Source organism: Pristis pectinata, chromosome 34 (genome assembly GCF_009764475.1).
Source record: "Pristis pectinata isolate sPriPec2 chromosome 34, sPriPec2.1.pri, whole genome shotgun sequence".
NCBI lineage: Eukaryota > Metazoa > Chordata > Chondrichthyes > Rhinopristiformes > Pristidae > Pristis > Pristis pectinata.
Window position 1 is genome coordinate 4,443,703 of NC_067438.1, and position 20,377 is coordinate 4,464,079.

Here is a 20,377-nt window from a genome sequence, read left to right on the forward strand (position 1 = left end):
TTCTATACACAATTCGAATTTCTAGCTTATTGATAACTTTTAATGAAATTAAATAAAATCAATAATAATTTATTTAATAATCTGTTTTTATGCACCCAGTCCTGGAGATGAGAAACCTGTTGTTTTGTCTTCTCATTGGTCCGATAATGGCTGCACGATCATCCAATAAGAAAACGGATTCTCTATCCACCGAAATGCTATAAAAGGAGCCGCCGCTGACATCCTGTTGTTCGGGTTGTGGAGCGAGTGACTGGGATAATGTCGGGTCGTGGGAAGACGGGAGGAAAGGGTCGGGCTAAGGCGAAGACTCGCTCCTCTCGGGCTGGTTTGCAGTTTCCTGTGGGGCGCATCCACCGGCTCTTACGGAAGGGTCACTATGCTGAGCGGGTTGGTGCTGGTGCTCCGGTCTATTTGGCGGCGGTGCTCGAGTACCTGACGGCTGAGATCCTGGAGCTGGCGGGCAATGCGGCCCGCGACAACAAGAAGACCAGGATCATCCCCCGCCACCTGCAGCTCGCCATCCGCAACGATGAGGAGCTCAACAAGCTGCTGGGTGGGGTCACCATTGCCCAGGGCGGCGTCCTGCCCAACATCCAGGCTGTGCTACTGCCCAAGAAAACGGGCCACCCCAGCAAAGTTTATACTTAAATCTTAGAAAAGAAACGGTGAAGCAAAGGCTCTTTTAAGAGCCAAAACGATCTTATCCTTAAAAGCGTTTGATCACACGATTTATCCCAACAGTTTTTGCATAAGGTGAATTCCTGTTGTATTGGTTTAATGATTCGACCCCGAGGTTTTATTTACTTATGGTTCAAAATTGCTTAAAATAAGACCATTGGGGCAGCATAAATGAGGTAAGATATGGAGAAGTTCCTTGAAGAACCATAATACAGGTTGAGGATAGTTATTGAAAGTTGGAACAAATCAAGGTGGTAAATGTAATTCTTTTACCCCAGAAAGTTGTGGACCCTGGATTATTTTGGCATTTAAAGACAAAAGTAGGTAAGTTTTTGGAAGATCACAGAACTTGGGGAACTGGAGATGAAGCCTGGAACAGATTAGCTGTGATCATATTGGATATCAAAAAAAAACTAGGAATGGCAGGGCAGGTGGGGTAACTGGCCTACTGCCCCTGTTTTCTCATGTAAAATCTTTGCACCACAATCTCCATTTGAACTTCAGTATCAATAGGTTTTAAGAGGAGAGAATTCACGATTATCTTGGGGATCTCGCACAGAGGATGTACTGAGTGGCTGGACTCAAATCTTGGGTATGTTGCATCCTTCACAAATCCAGCTTGATTCTTTGATCACTTTTGTCTGAGTTAAATCTTGCTTCAGGATAAATTCCATTAACTTTCCCATGATTGACATGCATTTACTTTGTTCCCCTGCCTTGCTTTCAAAGCATATTTCATTTGTAAATGTTGGAACCTGAATCTTAAGGATCATTGGAAATGGTGTAAGGGTTATGAGTAGGAGAAGGTTATCTGGTGATTTGAGCTTGCTGTACCATTAGTTAAGACCATACCTGATCTTCCATGCCAATGCCATTTTCCTGTGTATTTGGAAAGCAACTGATCTCTTTTGAATGAACTCAGATATAAGAGTCCCCACAGAAGTCAGGATTGAACCAGGTTCACGGGAGCTGTGAAGCAGTAGCTCTGTCAGCTGTGTTAATGTGCTGTTTTCATAAGCCACAGCCAGAAACCCTTGAGTCTGACACTACTTTTTGGTAATTGGTAAATGCTTTTTATTATTATCACATGTACTGAGATTTAGTGAAAAACTTTTTTTGTGTGCCATCCATACAGATCATTCTAAACATAAGTGCAGTGAGGTAGTACCAGAGGAAAAACAATAGCAAAATGCAGAATAGTGTTACAATTACAGAGAAAGTACAGTGCAGGCAGACAAATAAGGTTCAAGGCCATAACGAGGTAGATTGTGAAGTCAAGAGTCCATTTTATCGTACTAGGGAACCATTCGATAGTCTTATAACAGTGGGATAGAAGCTGTCCTTGAGCCTGGTGGTATGTGCTTTCAGGCTTTTGTACCTTCTGCCCGTTGGAAGGTCGTCTGGTCGTTTTCTAATAAAAAAAACTCCAATTAAACGTGATGGAGCCGGTTCTTAATTACAAAAAAACCGAAGAGCTGCAACAATATGCCAATGAGGAATGGAGAAGGCGGCGATTCCCATTCGTTCAATGGGAGGGTTGGTCGTACAGTCCCATTGGCTGAATCGTGAAGTTTCTCAGACCTATCAGAGACAAAGGTAGAAATGGCCAATGAAAAATGGCAACATTTTGATCCGGGCAGAAAGTATATAAAGGGGTGGTCGGGGTTTGTGCTGATCATTCAGATTGCGGAATGTCCGGGCGCGGTAAAACTGGTGGGAAAGGCCGTGCCAAAGCCAAGACCCGCTCGTCACGGGCTGGGTTGCAGTTCCCTGTGGGTCGTATCCACCGCCTCCTTCGGAAAGGGCACTATGCTGAACGAGTGGGGGCCGGAGCCCCGGTCTATTTAGCGGCCGTGCTCGAGTATCTGACGGCCGAGATCCTGGAGCTGGCGGGCAACGCGGCCCGCGACAACAAGAAGACCAGGATCATCCCCCGCCACCTGCAGCTCGCCGTCCGCAACGACGAGGAGCTCAACAAGCTGCTGGGTGGGGTCACCATCGCCCAGGGCGGCGTCCTGCCCAACATCCAGGCTGTGCTGCTGCCCAAGAAAACGGGCCAAACTAGCAAAATATACACGTAGATGGCCGGATCAAAACCAAGTGTCTTGCTTCTTAAACTGCTTCTTAAACGGCTTCAACCTTCAATTTCTCAGGGACTAAGTAAAGCTGAAAATGTGCGCCCATAGATTCGACGTAGAGCTTGAGAAAAAAATTGTATCTACTACAGATGAGTAAGATAATGACTGGTTTGCAAATTTATATAAATGTACCAATTTGTTACCACAATTAAAAACTTGCTTCAATGAATAGTCGATTACTTTGGAAAGTGGTTTTGAATTTTTTTCTGGCCGAGTTATTTTCGCGCTGACTAATCTCGCTTTCTATTCTATTTCTACCAGAACGGCCTCTGGGTTGGGCTGTAGCGCAGCTTCGTGATAAACGTCCATCAGATAAAAGGGAAAAGTTAAAAAATTAAGGCAGTTGTGGTTCACGGAGGATTCCGAAAACCTGACTCCAGGGAGTAAACAAAGAAACATTTCCCGCCAAAACTTAATTCCTGCCTAAAACTCATTTTCCGACCTATAATAACTTCCCCTTCTCAAATGCTAATCAAATTCATTTTATTCGTTCACAAGACTTCCAATGACCCGAATTTCCAAGAGGGCCTTTCAAATACGGAATAAATAATTAGCGAGATTTAACTCCCAAGTTAACGTAAAATAGGCAAGGAAAAATCCCACATTGAACACTGGTTAATAACGACAACCTCAAAGGTTTATGGTTAAAATATTTGTTGAAGGCAAATGCTTTCCTCTCAAGTTGTGTTGATGATATTGGAGCTCTGGCGGTTTAAAAACTATTACCGTTTAAATATCGTTTTTGCGGTACGTTTGAAAATTCAAATCTCAGGGTTACGAAGCAGCGATTGTGAACGAAGTAACGCAATTTGCATACCGTTCCTCTTCAAGGATTCAAAGACAACCAATCAAGGGATTACATTTTAACCAATGAGCTAATTCCAATAACCACCAATTGCATCCATTGGACTTTCCCCGGTGACCAGAACTCAGCAGCTGATGGGAGGCGGGAGAACCGGTGAGAAGGTGTCGTTCACCCAATGACGATGAAGTTGTCAGTTCTCGGGTGAAATCCAAATCAATTTACGAAAAGAGGCACAACGAGAGATATTTAATGCAAGATATTCACATGTACCTAATAAGACTTAAAAAGAACGTATTTACCCATTCGAAAAAAACATAATAAATGCATTAATTTCAACTAAAAGAGACTAAATATGTTTAGAAAATTAAAATTAAAAACGTCGTAATCACAGATCCTCTCAAAACTAATCTCAGTGTCCCCCAACCGATGAAGTTTCAGTTCTCCACACAGACTCCCACTGATTACTTGTCTCCTCTGCTGTGCTACGGTGGCAGTAAAATGTTAGTTGTTCCCTGACGAACAATTTCGATATTACAGCACGTTTTTTGGAAGCGACACGGTGTATTCTAAATGGACTTACAGTTTTCACTCTGATACAAAGCCAGGGTGACTGCGGATACTGTAAATGACAATTACATTCTACTGAATCTTGGCAGTGTTTGCCTTTAATATATTGGAGCAACAATAAAGACTACTTCGACATTATTTAAGCACGAAGCACTTTCACCGTGTAGCCACAACTGAGATTCTCAATGCCCCATTGTTACTCACACGCTCTGAAGGGGGCCATTCTGCTCGTCCTCCTACGTTGCCTCTTTGAAATATTTATTCAATTAATCCTGTCCTTTCCACCTGATACTGCAAAATTTCCAACTTTGAAGGTTACTATTGAATCTGCTTCTACCACCCTTTCATGTAGTCCAGATCACACCAATTTACTTGCTTCGATTCCAATACAACTGACATTGCCTCTGGTTCTCTTCCCCCAAAATTCCTTATGATGTAGGGACCATAAACATACAGCTTTCTCTAATCTCAGTAGTTTGAGTAATTTATCGACTAAATCTTATTTTTGTGAGACTACATCTGTTGTTTAAGGTATCAGGATTACATAGTGTAACTTGTCTTGCCTCACTATTAAACCCCTACATGAATGATAAGCTCGATAATGGAGTCATAGAAACCTAAAGCACAGGAACAGGCCCTTCAGCCCACCATGTGCTCAATACAAGAGGGCCTGGCTTTAAAGTAATGGATGGGAAGTTCAAGGGAGATATCAGAGGGTTTTTCACCCAGAGAGTGGTTGGGGCATGGAATGCGCTGCCTGAGGCGGTGGTGGAGGCAGGTACATTGGTCAAATTCAAGAGATTACTAGATAAGCATATGGAGGAATTTAAAATAGAGGGATATGTGGGAGGAAGGGGTTAGATAAGCTTAGGCGAGGTTTAAAGGTCGGCACAACATTGTGGGCCGAAGGGCCTGTATTGTGCTGTACTGTTCTATGTTCTATGTCTATGCCAACCATCAAGTGCCCATCTATAATAATCCTATTTACCAGAACTTGGGCCACAGCCTTCCATGCCTTGGAGAGTTAAGTGATAACCTAGACCCATTTTACATTTTCATCTGTTTTATGGATGCAGTTCTGTAAATAATACAGCAGTGGATCTTTTTCTTAATCATAGCTACCATGGTGAGCAAATGTTAAGCTTTCCTGTCCTTGTTTATGTTTGATTTCATGATGCAATTATATGCTGCGGTTTGAATTTCACAAGGGTAATTACACCATATTTTACTGCACAGCCGGCCGATGTTGCAGTTTATGTTCACAACAACTATAGGCTCAGCACTGGAGTCATAGAATCATGTAGCACAACAACAGGCCCTTCGGCCCACCCTGTCCTTGCTGGCCATCAAGTACCCATCCAAACGAGATAAGATATCTTTATTAGTCACATGTACATCGAAACACACAGTGAAATGCACCTTTTGCGTAGTGTGTTCTGGGGGCAGCCCGCAAGTGTCGCCACGCTTCCGGTGCCAACATAGCATGCCCGCAACTTCCTAACCCGTACATCTTTGGAATGTGGGAGGAAACCGGAGCACCCGGAGGAAAGCCACGCAGACATGGGGAGAACGTACAAACTCCTTACAGACAGCGGCGGGAATTGAACCTGGGTCGCTGGCGCTGTAATAGCGTTACGCTAACTGCTACGCTACTGTGCCTGCCGGTGCCCACCTATAATTACCAACACTTAGACCACAGCTTTCCATGCCGTGGTGATCAAGCCCCTCGTCCAGATACTTCTTCAATGTTGTGAGAGTCTCTGCCTCCCCCACCCTCTCAGGCAGTGCATTCCACATTCCAACCACCTTCTGGGTGAAGAAATATCCTTCTTAAGGATGTTGATGCTTTAAAGAGGGTGCAGAGGAGGTTTACCAGGATGCTGCCTGGATTAGAGGGCATGAGCCATTAGGAGAGAGTGGACAAACTTGGGCTCTTTTCTCTGGAGCGGCAGAGGCTGAGGGGTGATCTCTTGGAAGTGTATAACATTATGAGGGGCACAGATAGGGTGGACAAACAATATCTTTTTCCCATTATTGAGTGATCCAATACCAGAGGGCACACTTTTAAGGTGAGAGGGGGTAGGTTCAGAACAGACGTCAGGGCTACATTTTTCACTCAAAGAGTGGTGGATGCCTGGAATACATTGCCTGATAGGGTGCTGGAGAAAAATTCATCGATGGCTTTTAAGAGGGGCTTGGATGGGCACATGAATGAGAGGAAAATAGAGGGATATGGGCATTCTGTAGAAAGGAGGGATTAGCTATGTCGGTGCAACATTGTGGGCCGAAGGGCCTGTTCTGTGCTGTACAGTTCTATGTTCTATGTTCTTCTTATCTCCTCTAAACCTCTTGCCCTTATCCTAAACCTATGCCCTCTAGTTTTAATACTATTCATCTCACTCTGTGGAAACCTCTTCCCACCCTTCCTCCTCTCACACAACTGCATGTCCCCCTTTTTCCTTCCTCCTCTGTGTATTTATGCAATTTCCCTGCAAATATATTCCTACTATTCACCTCAATCACTCCCTGTGAGAGCGGGTCACACTTTGTCACTACCCTCTATGAGAGGAAGATTGTCTTGAGTTCTTTCTTGGATTTATTAGTGTATCCTAAACTTACAACACCTGATATTGACCTTATTCAATGTTGAAACTAATCTTCCTGATTCAATTCATTAATGAGTAATGACATACTAATGAGTTGGATTAGGAAGATTAGTTCAACATAGAAAAACTAGAGGTGGTACGTAACTGAGATGCTCCATCAAGCAAAGCAGCAGAAATGCAATGAGCATAAATTAAAATGAAGAAGTGCGCATCCTGAAAATCTGGAATAAAAGCAGAAAATGCTGGAAACACTCGGCAGGGCAAGCAGCATCTGTGGAAGAAGAAACTGTTAATGTTTCAGGTCTGGAACCCTTCATCAGAACTGGGAAGGAAAACAAGTTAGTTTTCAGTAGCAGGGAAGGTGGGGGGGGGGGGGGGGGGGGGGGGGGGGTAGAACAAAGGGAATATCTCTGATAGGGTGAGACCAAATAACTTAATGTGGCAGTTCAGTAGATGTTAAGGTCAATTATAGTTACTATAATAAAATAGCAAAATACAGGAATAAAAACAGGAAATGCCAGAAACATTTCCAGCATATTCTATTTTTATTTCAGATTTCCAGCATCTGCAGTTTTATTTTTTTTAATTTATGGCAAAATGCAAGAGACAGGAATTGGAAGAGGTGCACCCAACGAACAAGTTATTGGATTCTAATGAACTTTTTTCTCTCTCCACAGAAGCTGCCTGGCTCGCTGGCTATTTTCAATGCCCCGTTTTGATTCATTTCGAAAATTATTTAAAAATAAAGACATTAATCAAGCAGTTAATCAAGTCTCAGATTGTTAGAGTTAAGAGAATGTTTTAGGAGTTAAATGCTTGCATCAAGTGAGCAGCCAAGCTCTGTTCCTTTTGTTAGGGAGGGCTATTAAGCAACTGTAAAACAATGCATTCAGATAGAGCTTAGATATGGGCACAACCAGTTTACAGATGGACTCCATTTGCTTGTATGTTACAGGTGCCAGTTTCAGATTTAATGTTTCCCATGGAGACACAAGTATCCAATTAGGCAACTGAAACAGCGAAGAGCAGAATCCCACACCCAGGTAAGGTAAGCAGTTCAATCACCTGTAAAATGGTCGCTTCAAGATCACATTGGCAATTGTAAATTGGCCTAGAATTTTCATGTACAGAGCTGATTTCAGGGTGTAATTAGCTGTAAGGACAATAGAACACTTATTGGAATAGCTGGGAAATCACCCAGTGAAGGAACAGTTTGAGTGTAAGTCCAATCACTTCCTAACTTCACCCTCTGGTTTTGAAATGTGCATCCCTTCAAAATAGCAAATTAAAGACAAAGGATGCTGGTCTATGTCCAGCATTGTTTATTACTTTTATTTATGAAGTATTTAATATGTTATTATTATGACTGTTTCCCAGGGCGACAACGGCTAACACGAGGGGACCTAATTTTAAGGTGATTGGAGGAAGGTATAAGGGGGATGTCAGGGGTAAGTTTTTTACACAGAGAGTGGTGGGTGTGTGGAATGCACTGCCGGCAGAGGTTGTGGGGGCAGATACATTAGGGACATTTAAGAGACTCTTAGATAGACACATGAATGATAGAAAAATAGGGGGCTATGTGGGAGGGAAGGGTGAGATAGATCTTAGAGCAGGATAAAATGTCGGCACAACATCATGGGCCGAAGGGCCTGTACTGTGCTGTAATGTTCTATGTTCTATTATGTCTTTATTAATATATCAATTTACATTGAGTCATAGCATAGATACAGGCCCTTCAGCCCAACCAGTCCATGCCGACCACGGTGCCCACCCAGCTAGTCCCAATTTCCTGCATTCGGTCCATATCCCTCCAAGCCCCACCCCTCCATGTACCTATCCAAGTGCTTCCTAAATGATACTATTGTACTTGCCTCACCCACTTCCTCTGGCAGCTCGTTCCATGAACTCGCCACCCTCTGTGTGAAAAAGTTGTCCCTCTCACCCTAAACCTACGCCCCCTAGTTTTGGACTCCCCTACCCTGGGGAAAAGACTGTTACCGTCCACCTTATCTATGCCTCTCATAATTTTAAACACCTCAATAAGGTCGCACGTGTGTACTTCGAAGCTTCCGGTTTATCCGACAGGACTTTGAGGTATAACTGAAGAGCAGCTACCATTGTAATGCAGGAAACACCGCAGCCAATGTGTGCACACAGACACCAATGTAATCCTCGTCAGATAATTATTGTTGTTACTGACCTAGTGATAAAACAGAGGCTGAGAGACAAATTTTAGTCAAGGCTACAGAGAAAACACCACTGCTCTTCTCCAGATAGTCACGGGGTCATGCAGCATGGAAACAGGCCCCACAGACACCGTGTGGACCATCAAGCACCCACTTCCATGAATCCCATGTCATTCTGCCCACGTTGGTGCTATGGGATAAGAACAGAAAGTTCTAGAAACCCTCAGCAGGTCAGGCAGCATCAGTGGAAAGAGAAACAGGGATAACATTTCCAGTCTGAGATCCTCTGTCAGACAAAGGGCCTTGAACCTGGTACCATTCACTCAGTTCCTCTCTCCACGGATGCCGCCTGACCTGTGGCGTGTTTCTAGCACTTTTTGTTTTATTTCAGGATCTCCAGTTCAGCGAGCACCTTCGCTCTATCCGCCGCAGCAGCCAGGACCTCCCGGTGGCCACCCACTTCAATTCCACACGCCACTCCCACACTGACATGTCTGCGCAATTAGCAATATTTTCAAATCCGCAGTTAGTGTTGAATTTATACTGGATTTTTATATCCAAGAAAAGCAGCTGTGCCTTGTTTCCAACCAAGCATTGCTCAGCACTGACAAGCATGTAGGTTAAAGTCAAGGTCAAAGTCGAGTTTACTGTCAAATGCACAAGTACATGTGTGCACAGGTGCAATGAAAAACTTACTTGCAGCAGCATCACAGGCACAGAGCATCAGATAAGCAGCATTCACAAGAGAAACATCAATTAAACATATATTATGCACAATTTTTACAAGAAACAAACAATTAGAACAAAAAAAGTCCATTTTAGTGCAAGGTGATCAAAGTGGTGATAGTGTTGCTAAACTGTAGTGGGTAGGGATTTGCCGGTTGGTTCAAAGACGGGATGATTGAAGGGAAGCAGCTTCAAGGTGGCTTGAAGGTGATGTGGGACTTCAGGCTTCTGTACCTCCTGCCCGATGGGAGCAGCGGGAAGATGGCATGACCCGGATGGTGGGGACCTTTGATGATGGATATTGAGGCAGCTCCTCCTGTAGATACTCCCGATGGTGGGGAGGGATGTGCCCGTGATGTATTGGGCAGAGTCCACTACTCTCTGCAGCTTCTTATGTTCTTGCGCATTTGAATTGCCGTCCCAGACCGTGATGTAACCACTATGACTGCATTAGAAGAGAAACTTGTGCATGAATAGAATCATATTCCCAATAATTGAAAAGGTAGCGGTTTTGGAATGAGGAACACCTCTGGATGAGGTATTTGTATATCTAACTATCAGCCCTGTACACAATAAAGAGTTTCTCAGGAGAACAGACCACACAATGTGAACTAAAAGCAATTGAACTTACCCCTTGCAATGAGCCACTTTCTTCAGGTGGCTCAAAGATCTATGAAACAGAAGGGGCAAACTGTAAAGAGGGTAAAGGACCAAAAAATCTTTCCTCCATGTTTTCCCTGCAAGGATTTGCATTCATCTGGAAGCTTGTATATTCCCAGAACATCTCTAAAGCAACTCACATGCAATGATGACCTTCTTGCGTCAAAATCACAATTACACAGAGGTCGACCCTGCCTGACTCCAGAAGAAAGTGGCTCATCACAAGGAGTAAGTTCAATTGCTTTTAGTTCGCATTGTGTGGTCTGTTCCCCCGAGAAACACTTTATTGTGTACAGGGCTGGTCTCCCTTTCTAAAGAAGGATACATTTACAATAGAGGGAGTCCATTGAAGATTCACTGGATTGATTCCGGAGATGGTGTTGAGGGGGAGATTAGTACTGTGAAGAGAGATTAAGCAGTTTGTGCCTATGCTCTAGAGTTTAGGAGAATGAGAGGAAATCTCACTGAAGCATAAACAGTTCTTATGGGGCTTTGAAGGGCAGATGTTTTCCCTGGCTGGGGTGTGTAGTATCAGGAGTCACAGTTACTAAATTAACTGTCAGCTGTTCAGGGCACAGAGTGGACGGTAGCAAATCTTTGAAATTCTCTACCCAAGAGGGCTGTGGAGACTCCGTTACTGAGTATATTCAAGAAAGAGGTCTAAATATTTTTAGATATTAAGGGAATCATGCAATATGGGGCTACAGCAAGATAATGGTGCCAAGGTAAAAGAAACACCAGCCATGAACATTTTGAATGGTGGAGCAGCACAATTGGCTGAGTAGCTTACCCCAACTTCTAATCTTATGTTCTTATCTAAACTTAGCTCTAAGGTATATTTTAAAGTATGCGTAACGTCCAAGAAGACCACAATTTATGACATAGCAGTCCCAACACAGACCTCAATTTAATGTTTATACAATATGAAATAAAAACAGCTGAAGTCAATATCTCCTGCAAGTCTCTTTCCTCTGGAGTCAGGTAGGATGCTGATAATAGTTTTGTACATCTTTTGACTGAGTTAATTAAATGGGCCAGGAGAGTCCTCCCAATGTCAAAGACTACTTTCACCTCCAAACCAACATTACCAAAGACAGATTATTTATACATTTATTTAACTCCTGCTCTTGGAGATTGCTACATAGAAACCAGCTGATGCACTTCTCTGCAATGCAATGTCTTAAAAGACGTTGATTGGGAAAGAAGCATTTGAGAAATCCAATGCGCTTGCAAAGTGAAATGTGATTGCAAACACTTTCTTTACACCTGAGAGGTTAGAAAAGCAATTCCAGGGGGATAAATCCAGTGGTTTATCGTTGAGACTTTCTTTTTCCCTGTGGTAAATTTGGTCCCAGAGAAACTGAAGTGCTTTCAGGGTTAGGGTTAGGATTATAGTAGACAAACTGCATCTAGTTCCCACTCGTTTTCCTTCCATGAAATTACAAGGTTTTAACATATTTTTTTCATTTTCCAATAAAAAGACATTTTGCTGTTTTAACTGAATATTCCCAAATTGCAAGAAAATGCACGAATATGCTTTTTTTTGGACGAGGTAAAGCCCCTTTTTTAAATTTTACTTTATGTCGGGAGTGATTGGTCGAGCTGCTGTGTGGGTATCACGTGATAACCATAGGAAGACCCCACCCGGCTCCTTGTTCTTCACCCAGGTCCGCGCAGACGGTATTTAATCGAGTCCCGGAGCCCATGTATTTTCACTTATCCATCGACGACTGTGATCATGTCAGGTCGAGGGAAAGGTGGGAAGGGGCTGGGGAAGGGTGGTGCCAAGCGTCACCGTAAAGTTCTCCGCGACAACATTCAGGGCATCACCAAGCCGGCCATACGCCGGTTGGCCCGTCGGGGTGGTGTCAAGCGTATTTCAGGCTTGATCTACGAGGAAGTTCGCGGAGTCCTGAAGGTTTTCCTAGAGAACGTCATCAGGGATTCTGTAACTTACACTGAACATGCCAAACGCAAGACGGTGACGGCAATGGACGTGGTGTACGCGCTGAAACGCCAGGGACGCACCTTGTATGGTTTTGGTGGTTAGAAGGTAAATCGGAAAACTGATTAGGAAACCAAAGGTTCTTTTAAGAACCGCTAAACCGTTCTAGAAGATCGATAACTTGTTTTTACTGCTTCTGACTTCACATTTTTCGTTTTGTGCTTTTTCCTTGTTTTCAAAGTTCATTTCATCAGGTCTGGTAACTACTTACTCTTTAGTCCAATTACTTCACGTATAATGTTCCTGCTATTCTTTAACTATCATTGTAATGATTTCATTTATACTTGTTGTTTCCTTGCCCTCTGAAGCCCTACAAATTAAAAAATGCTTGATAATTTCATAAGCTATCATCAGGGCTTTCTTATTGCTTAAAATAGGCATTGTTTCCCTGGTGTTATAACTACCCAGTTCTGGTATCCTTTTAAATCTTTGTCCAACATGCACTTTCAATCTGAATTACCTAGTTCCTTCAATTTAAGGTTATCCCACGTCTAAATAGGAATATAATCTGACAAATGGGGTTGGGAATCTTCTGCCTTCCCAAACAGCTGGCAATATCACCAACTTCCATGGTATTAAGTCATTAGAAGCAAATAACTGGATACTTGAACTAGTTACAATTGTGCTTGGTTCAGGTTTTGCCATGTTGTGCTTCCTGCCTGTGTCCTAGTTAGAGAGGTACTGCCCAAGAAATCTTAGCAGTGCATTTTGTAAATGGTAGATGAGGTGCCATCCTTTGCTGAATGGTGTCCAGCTTCTTGAATGTTGGAACTGCAGTCATTCAGGCAAATGGGAAGGTAATGGTTACACGTGCTAATTTGTGGTCTTGCAGATAGTTGAAGGGTTTTGGAGTCAACTGGTGACTTGCTTACTACAAGAAACTCAGCATGCAACCTATTTTGTACCTTATCTGTGACTAGTCTAGATTTTACTATTGATGGGGATTTGATAATGTTGTTGAATGTCATAGGTAGGTAATAAGGCTTCTTGTTAGAAATTATCACACTTCAAATCTGGGCATCCCCCAGCATTTGTGCCCATCCCTAACTGTCCCTTGAAGGTGCCTATCTAGCCCCAATTTCCAGCCTTTCCCCATATCCCTTGATACCTTGACTAAGTAGATACCTATCAATCAATCTCCTTAAACACCCCCAATGATTGGACCTCCACAGCTGTATGTGGCAATGAATTCCATAAATCCATGACCCTCTGGCTAAGGATACTCTGGTGAGATGTTTCCTTGAATTGGGCCCCTTAAGAAGGATGTGCTGATGTTGGAGAGGGTTCAGAGAAGATTTGAGGATGATTCCTGCAATGAAAGGGCTTACATATGATGAATGATTGTCAGCTCTTGGACTGTACTCATTGGAGTACAGAAGAATGAGAGGGGACCTCAAACATTTAATGTTGAAAGGACTGGACAGAGGAGATGTGGTTAAGGTTTTTCCCTTGGTGGGTGAGTCCAGGACTAGAGGGCACAGTCTTAGAACTAGAGGGTACTGGTTTAAAACAAATGAGAAGAAACTTCTTTAGCCAGAGGGTTGTGGATTTATAGAATTCGTTGCCACATACAGCTGTGGAGGCTGGATCATTGGGGGTGTTTAAGGAAGAGATTGATAGGTATCTAATTAGTCAAGGGATATGGGGAAAAGGCTGGAAATTGGGGCTAGATAGGAATAGTTTTAGTTTAGCTCATGGATCAGACTCAATGGACTACTTTGTCTTGTGACCTTGTGAATTACTGCAGCCCTTCGAGTGAAAGTGCTCCTGCAGTACTATTGTGGGGGGGGAGAGGGGTTTTGGGATTTAGACCCAGGGACAATTGAGACTCAACATTAGATTTCCAAGTCGGGGTGGTGCACAACTTGGAAAGGAATTTGCAAGTGGTGGCATTCCTATGTTCCAAATGCCCTTGTCCTCAGTGGTAACAGTCATAGGTTTAGGGGGTGCTGTCAGGGCAACCCAACAAAATAACACTTGGTGTAGATGTTATTTTTACTTATCAGGCTGTGTTTGAAGTCCAGGCAAGGACTGCTGTGAAGGTGCAAAGGGCAGCGATATGGTGAAGCACTTTCTAAGGTGACCCCTCATCTCCAAAGACTCAAATTTAATCCTGACCCTGGGTGCTGTCTGTGTGGAGTTTGCAGATTCCTCCTGTTACTGGGTGGGTTCCAGTTTCCTCCCACATCCCAAACTGAGAGATGTGACATTTCGTCCCCTTGGCCAAATGGTTGATGTAGAACATAGAACAGTACAGACCCTTTGGCCCACAATGTTGTACTGACATTTTATCCTGCTAAGATCTATCTAACCCTTTCCTCCCACATAGTCCCCCATTTCTCTATCATTCATGTGTCTATCTAAGTCTCTTAAATGTCCCTGATGTATCTGCCCCCACAACCTCTGCTGGCAGTGCATTCCACACACCCACCACTCTTTTTTTTAAAAAAAAAACTTACCCTTGACATCCCACTTATACTTCCTCCAATCACCTTAAAGTTATGTCCCCTAGTGTTAGCTATTGTCACCCTAGGAAAAAGTCTCTGTCCACTCGATCTGTGCCTCTTATCTTGTACACCTCTATCAAGTCAGATTGAATTGTTGGAGGCCCAGCTTCAGGGGATATTGACAAGATGTGTGGAAAATGTGACAGGGAATATAATGTACAAAAGTGTGAAGTCAAGAACAAGAGTATTTTTTAAAATGAATAAAGATTGGGAAATGTCGATATTTAAAGAGATCTAGGAATTTTTATTCCACAAATCACTGAAGCTAATATGCAAGCAATTGGGAAACTGTGTGGTAGATTGGACTAGATTATCAGGACTTGAGTTGAGCAAATATGCTTTACTGCAGTTATATAGCAAATGTGGTATTGTGCATAGTTTTGTTATCTCAGTCCCTCTATGGCAAGTACATCTCTAAGGTAGTGCAATAAAGTTTCAGCACTGGGTTCCTGGAATAGTTGGCACAAGAGATTGCAGATGCTGGAATCTGGAGCAAGAAACAATCGGCTGGAGGAGCTCAGCGAGTCGAGCAGCATTGGGGGGGGGGGGGGCGGCGGTGGCGGCGGGTTGGAAGGAAATGTCGACGTTTCGGGTCAAAGCCCTGAATTTGGGCTAATACATGGGTTTCAATGAAATCCTGACCCAAAACGTCGACAATTCTGTTCCTCCACAAAGGCTGCTGTCTGTCGCTCCTGGAATGGTTGCTTTGCTGTTTGAGAGGCTGAGTAGAACAAGCCTGCATTCTCCGTAGTTTGGACCGATGGGAGGAAACGTACTTTTTAAACAGGGGAGTTCAATGCGGATGTTTTCCCTTGACTGAAATTTAGAACAAAGAAGAATTTGAGATCAGAAATTTCTTTACCGGGAGGAGGATTGTTCTTTTTTGGGAAATCTCTACCCCGGAGAGCTGTGGGTCTCAACTGGATTTGGAACTATATAGATTTCTCTAGATTAAGGTAATCGGGGAAATTGGGGATAGGGCAAGACGGAGCTGAGGTAGGTGAGCCCTGATCATGATGAATCTTGGTGACGGCTCAAAGAACCAGATGGCCTCCTGTTTCTGACTGAGTTACTGTGTAGCCCTTCCTGATGAAGATGTGCGGGTGGCTCTGAAAAGAGCCGTTTGTGTTCAGGTTGTTGGCTTCCATTTATCTCCGTTTGACGCCCCGGCCCCGCCGCCCTGCAGTCCTGGAAGCCGCGCGTCGCTTGGGCACTTTGGCCTTGGCCGCCGTGCGCTTGCGGGGTCTCTTGGCCGCCGGCTTCGTGGCGCGTTTCTGGGCGGCGGGCTTGGCCGCTGCCCCTTTCTTCGAGGCCGCTGCTTTCCTCTTGGTTCCTCCTTTGCTCCGGTCCTCGGTCTCTCCCTGCTCGCCCTTCACCTCCCGATTTGGGCGGAGAGCGGACGCCGAGCTGCTGCCGCCGCCGGCGGCGCCTTCCACAGCGGACCCCTTTTTCGGCAAGGCGTCGGCCGGCGGGTTGGGGCGGGCGCCGGCCTTGTCCGCCTCGTAGCCGGTAGCCGAGGTGGTTTTCTTCACGGCGCCCAGCTTGGGAGCCTGGCGCTCCTTGGTGGCGGCCACCGCCTCCAGGATGTGCTCGGCTGCCGCGGCTTTCTGAGACCGGTAAGCCGCTTTCTTCTTGGTGGCAGCGGTATTGGTACTGAGTGTGGCCGGTGGCGCGCCAGAGAGATCGGGAGGAGCGGCGGGACCGTCCGCCTTGGAGGGAGCGATCTCGGCCATCGGAACTTTCCTGCCCCGGGACGCCGCGCCCGGGTGTGACGGGGAGCACTGCGGATCGTTGTATATAAGGGGGAAAGGTGGACGTAGTAGAGTGAACCTGCTCAGGGCCTATCCAATCCGCTACTCAAGTCTAAAACCAGGCTCCGCCCCTTCTCTGCGCTTCTGCCCAATCCGCTGCCCAACCTCCCGACCGATCCCGCCCATTCCCCCCCGCCCCCCTCCCGCCTCCAGCTCTGCCCAATCCACCTGTTCCGATGTCCCCTTTCGGCACCGCCCATTCACAATTCTGCCTAAACTCTCGCCCCTTGCGTTGCATGTTCCTCTCTAAACTCGAGAGTGAAGGAGACGGGCATGGCTTTTTTCTTTCAAAGTTTATCTCTTCCTGGGCCCTTTCTAAAATCTGTCCCTCCGTGCTGGTGAGGGACAGAGGAAGAACATAGCTGTAAAATAATCTTCCCAAAACCAAAAAGCTGTGAAGTCTGGAAATCTAAAAATGGCAGAAAATGCCGGAAATAGCAGACTAGACGTCATATGTGGAGAGAAACGGAGCCAATATTTCAGGTCAAAATACCTTCATCAAAACTGATCTTCTTCAAAAACAAAGGGAAACAGAAACCAACGAGGCTGAACAAGGGAAAAGAGACGAAAATCTCGTGGGACGGAGGATTTTCTTCAAAATGGGCATTGCTGGAGGAAAGTGACTGAATTGAACAGCCTGATGACACGTTGACACGAACAGCCTTGACACGTTGGCTGCGCTTGCCAAAACAGTGTTTCTTTCAATATTGTTGAACATAACATCTTTACTTTAAAATAAGTAATTTTAAAGTGCAACATCTGCGGTTTCCTTTCATACAGCATTCAAAATCAATTCATGTTTTTCTAACCATAATGATTTCTTAAACTATCTTAGAAACAGAAAACCTACAGAATAATTCAGGCCCTTCGGCGCACAAACCTGTGCCGAACATGTCCCTACCTTAGAAATTACTAGGCTTGCCCATAGTCCTCTTTTTTTTCTCTGAAACATCAATGATCTGAAAAAAATAACAATTTCTCTCCCAGATTCTGCCTGTCCTACTGAATATTTTCTGCTCTCATTTCAAATTTTCATTCTATTTGTTTCAAATTTCCAGTATTCTTCAGATTTGTATTTTTGTGTATCCTCGTATCATAGCCAGTGTCTCCTCATGTTACTAAACCTGTTCCTGGTATTTTCAATTTTTATGCAAGATATGAAATTTTGTTATTCAACATTAGACACAGAACAGTAGGAGTAACAACATTGGGTTTAATTTGATGTTTCTATCTTTCTAACATAATTTGCTATTTCTCCTTCCCCCAATGTGCTAGTGATCACAGAGAATACCAGTGTCATCCATGGCACCCAAGGGAAATGGCCCCAGACTCATTACAAACAGATGGTGGGAGACATCAGTGAGCCAGTGACACCGATCTTCCATCCTGTCAGACTGAAACTTGCCTCGAGCAGCCAGGCAGTGAAGAAAATGACAGTGCTGCCCCAACTCAAGAGACAGTTTAACGTGAAACCAATGTCAGTTAACTGTAAATAAAATAAAATTATGCTGGAAAATCTCAGCTGGTCAGACAGCATCTGTGGAAAGAGTTTCTCACCTTTGTTAGAATGGTCAGTGTCAGAACACTGGAAGTTTTGCATCTTCCCTGAATTTTAATTTGCACTGAAGTCAATCAATGGTGATCTAAAGTGGCCACAGACTTAGCATTGCCCAATACACCTCATTTTAATTCCACTGAAACCTGGGGATTTAACACAACCTCATACTTTGCTGTGCAGATTTCCTACAAGGGGCAGAGAAACAAAGGACTGGAATTTTTTGGATGCTGGACCTGACCTGAAATGTTGACCATCTGCTGGTCTCCATGGATGCCAGAATCTAGATGAAGAGAAGCAAGAAAATGCTCTAGGAACTCAGCAGGCCAGGCAGCATCTGTGGAGAAAAGCAGCTGGTCAACGTTTTGGGTCAGGACCCTTCTTCAGAACTGAAGATAGGAAAAGGGGAAGCCAGATATATGAGGGAAAAGCAGAGCAGTGATAGGTGGACAAAAGAGGGGAGGTGGGGTGGGCACAGGTGATGGGTAGATGCAGGTAAGAGATGGTGATAGGCAGGTGTGGGGGAGGAGGGGGAGAGAACCACTGGGGCATGGGTCAAAGGTAAGGAGGCAGCCTCCCCATGGGGGGGAGGAGAGGGAAAAGAGGATAAAATGGCAAAGAGAAAAAAGTGAGACTAGGAAGAAAAGAGGCAAGGTGGGGGGGGGGGGGAGGTAGGGGAGAAATAGGGAGACTACTTAAAGCGGGAGAATTTGATGTTCATGCTGTTAGGCTGCAAGGTCCCAAGACAGAATGAGGTGCTGTTCCTCTGGTTTGTGCTTGGAATTCTCCTGGCAGTAGAGAAGGCTGAGGACTGACATGTCAGTGTGGGAGGGGGAGTTGAATTCATAGGCAATGGAGATGCAGATTGTGGTTACAGACAGCACGGGTGTAACACCTGCCCCTACACCACCTCCATCCAGGGACCCAAACCGTCCTTTCAGGTGAGACAGAGATTCACCTGCACCTCCCTTAATATCATCGACTGCATTCAGTGCTCCAAGTGTGGCCTCCTCTACATCGGTGAGACCAAACGCAGATGAGGTAACTGTCTTACAGAACACCTGTAACTGAAACTTTATTCTAAAACTGTAACTCAACTTTATTCTGACTTGGATCTCCGGGGAGAAAACTGTTGTTATGAAAACACTTTTGTTTTAATTAACAAAATAAACTTTATTCATAATAAAAGAAACTCTATACACTAATAAAACAGTTCAAACCTTTACATTTGTGTACAGTTACATTCTTAGTGTTACCTTTTTTATATATAAAAAAACACAGCACTGATGCCACGTGTGGCTCCCTGGGGAGATACCCCAATCCCATATTTACAATATTTGAGGGGCTTCCTTGCCTGACCCCACCCCTCCCTCTCCTGTGGCAGAAGAACCCTAAACTTGCATCCTTCCCCACTGAGCCCTTGCACTGGCTGCACACAGCTTCAGTGTGTCTCAGCACATACTCCGGCAGCCTGGAATGTGCCAGTCAGCAGCATTCCCCTACGGATGTCTCACAGTGCTGGGAGATCAACCATTTTCGGGCTTTCACCAAGTTGATGGCCATCCAGCAGCACTTAATATCCATCTTTGTGTGTGTCTCCGGGAACAGTCCCTAGATCAGAGAATCCTCTGTTCTGCAGCTGCTGGGGATGAAACATGACAAGGACCCCTGCATCTTTTGCCACACCCTCCTCACAAACCCACAGCCTGCAACGAGGTGGGTGCCCATCTCGTCCCCAGCGCAGTTGTCCCGGGAGCAGTGTGCGCTGGGGGTGATGCCCCAACCATGCAGGGAGGGACCCTCTCACCGCCAGCCAAGCTCCTTGTTCTGATTGGTAAATAACTTCCTTCAGTTGGTCCCTTCCTTTGCACCAACTGTCATAGAGCGAACCACACTTCACAACGACTTGATTCCCTGCCTGAAACCACATGGGAACCCCACACACCCTTCACATCAGGATGGCCCCTTGTGTTTTATCCCGAGTAGAATCAGTTCTGTGCAGGAGGCTCGCTGGTCACATTTTTAATTAGTCCATGCGGGAGAAATGTTTCCATTTGCTCAGACTTCCTACCCCATGAACTACAGGCCACAAGAAAGGCTAAATAATATCAAAGGGCATTTTTTTTATTTAAA

General features: G+C 44.7%; 4 protein-coding genes across 4 annotated transcripts in view; 3 read left to right on the plus strand and 1 right to left on the minus strand.

Moving 5' to 3' along the window:
* The window catches only part of LOC127586020 (histone H3-like), a 208,037-nt gene extending 188,568 nt beyond the window's left edge, over positions 1–19,469 (plus strand). The window contains exons 3-4 of the mRNA XM_052043792.1: positions 12,098–12,419; positions 17,965–19,469. Coding sequence (XP_051899752.1) covers positions 12,098–12,416 — 319 coding nt within the window. The 3' untranslated portion in view covers positions 12,417–12,419; positions 17,965–19,469. The remainder of the gene's footprint in view (positions 1–12,097; positions 12,420–17,964) is intronic.
* LOC127585789 (histone H2A-like) lies at positions 259–648 on the plus strand. The gene has a single exon (XM_052043487.1). The coding sequence runs from the start codon at positions 259–261 to the stop codon at positions 646–648; it is 390 nt and encodes a 129-aa protein (XP_051899447.1).
* Positions 2,370–2,865, plus strand: LOC127586024 (histone H2A-like). The gene has a single exon (XM_052043796.1). The coding sequence runs from the start codon at positions 2,370–2,372 to the stop codon at positions 2,757–2,759; it is 390 nt and encodes a 129-aa protein (XP_051899756.1). The 3' UTR covers positions 2,760–2,865.
* On the minus strand, positions 16,027–16,611 carry LOC127585833 (histone H1.10-like). The gene has a single exon (XM_052043531.1). The coding sequence runs from the start codon at positions 16,609–16,611 to the stop codon at positions 16,027–16,029; it is 585 nt and encodes a 194-aa protein (XP_051899491.1).
* Positions 19,470–20,377: the final 908 nt, after the last annotated feature.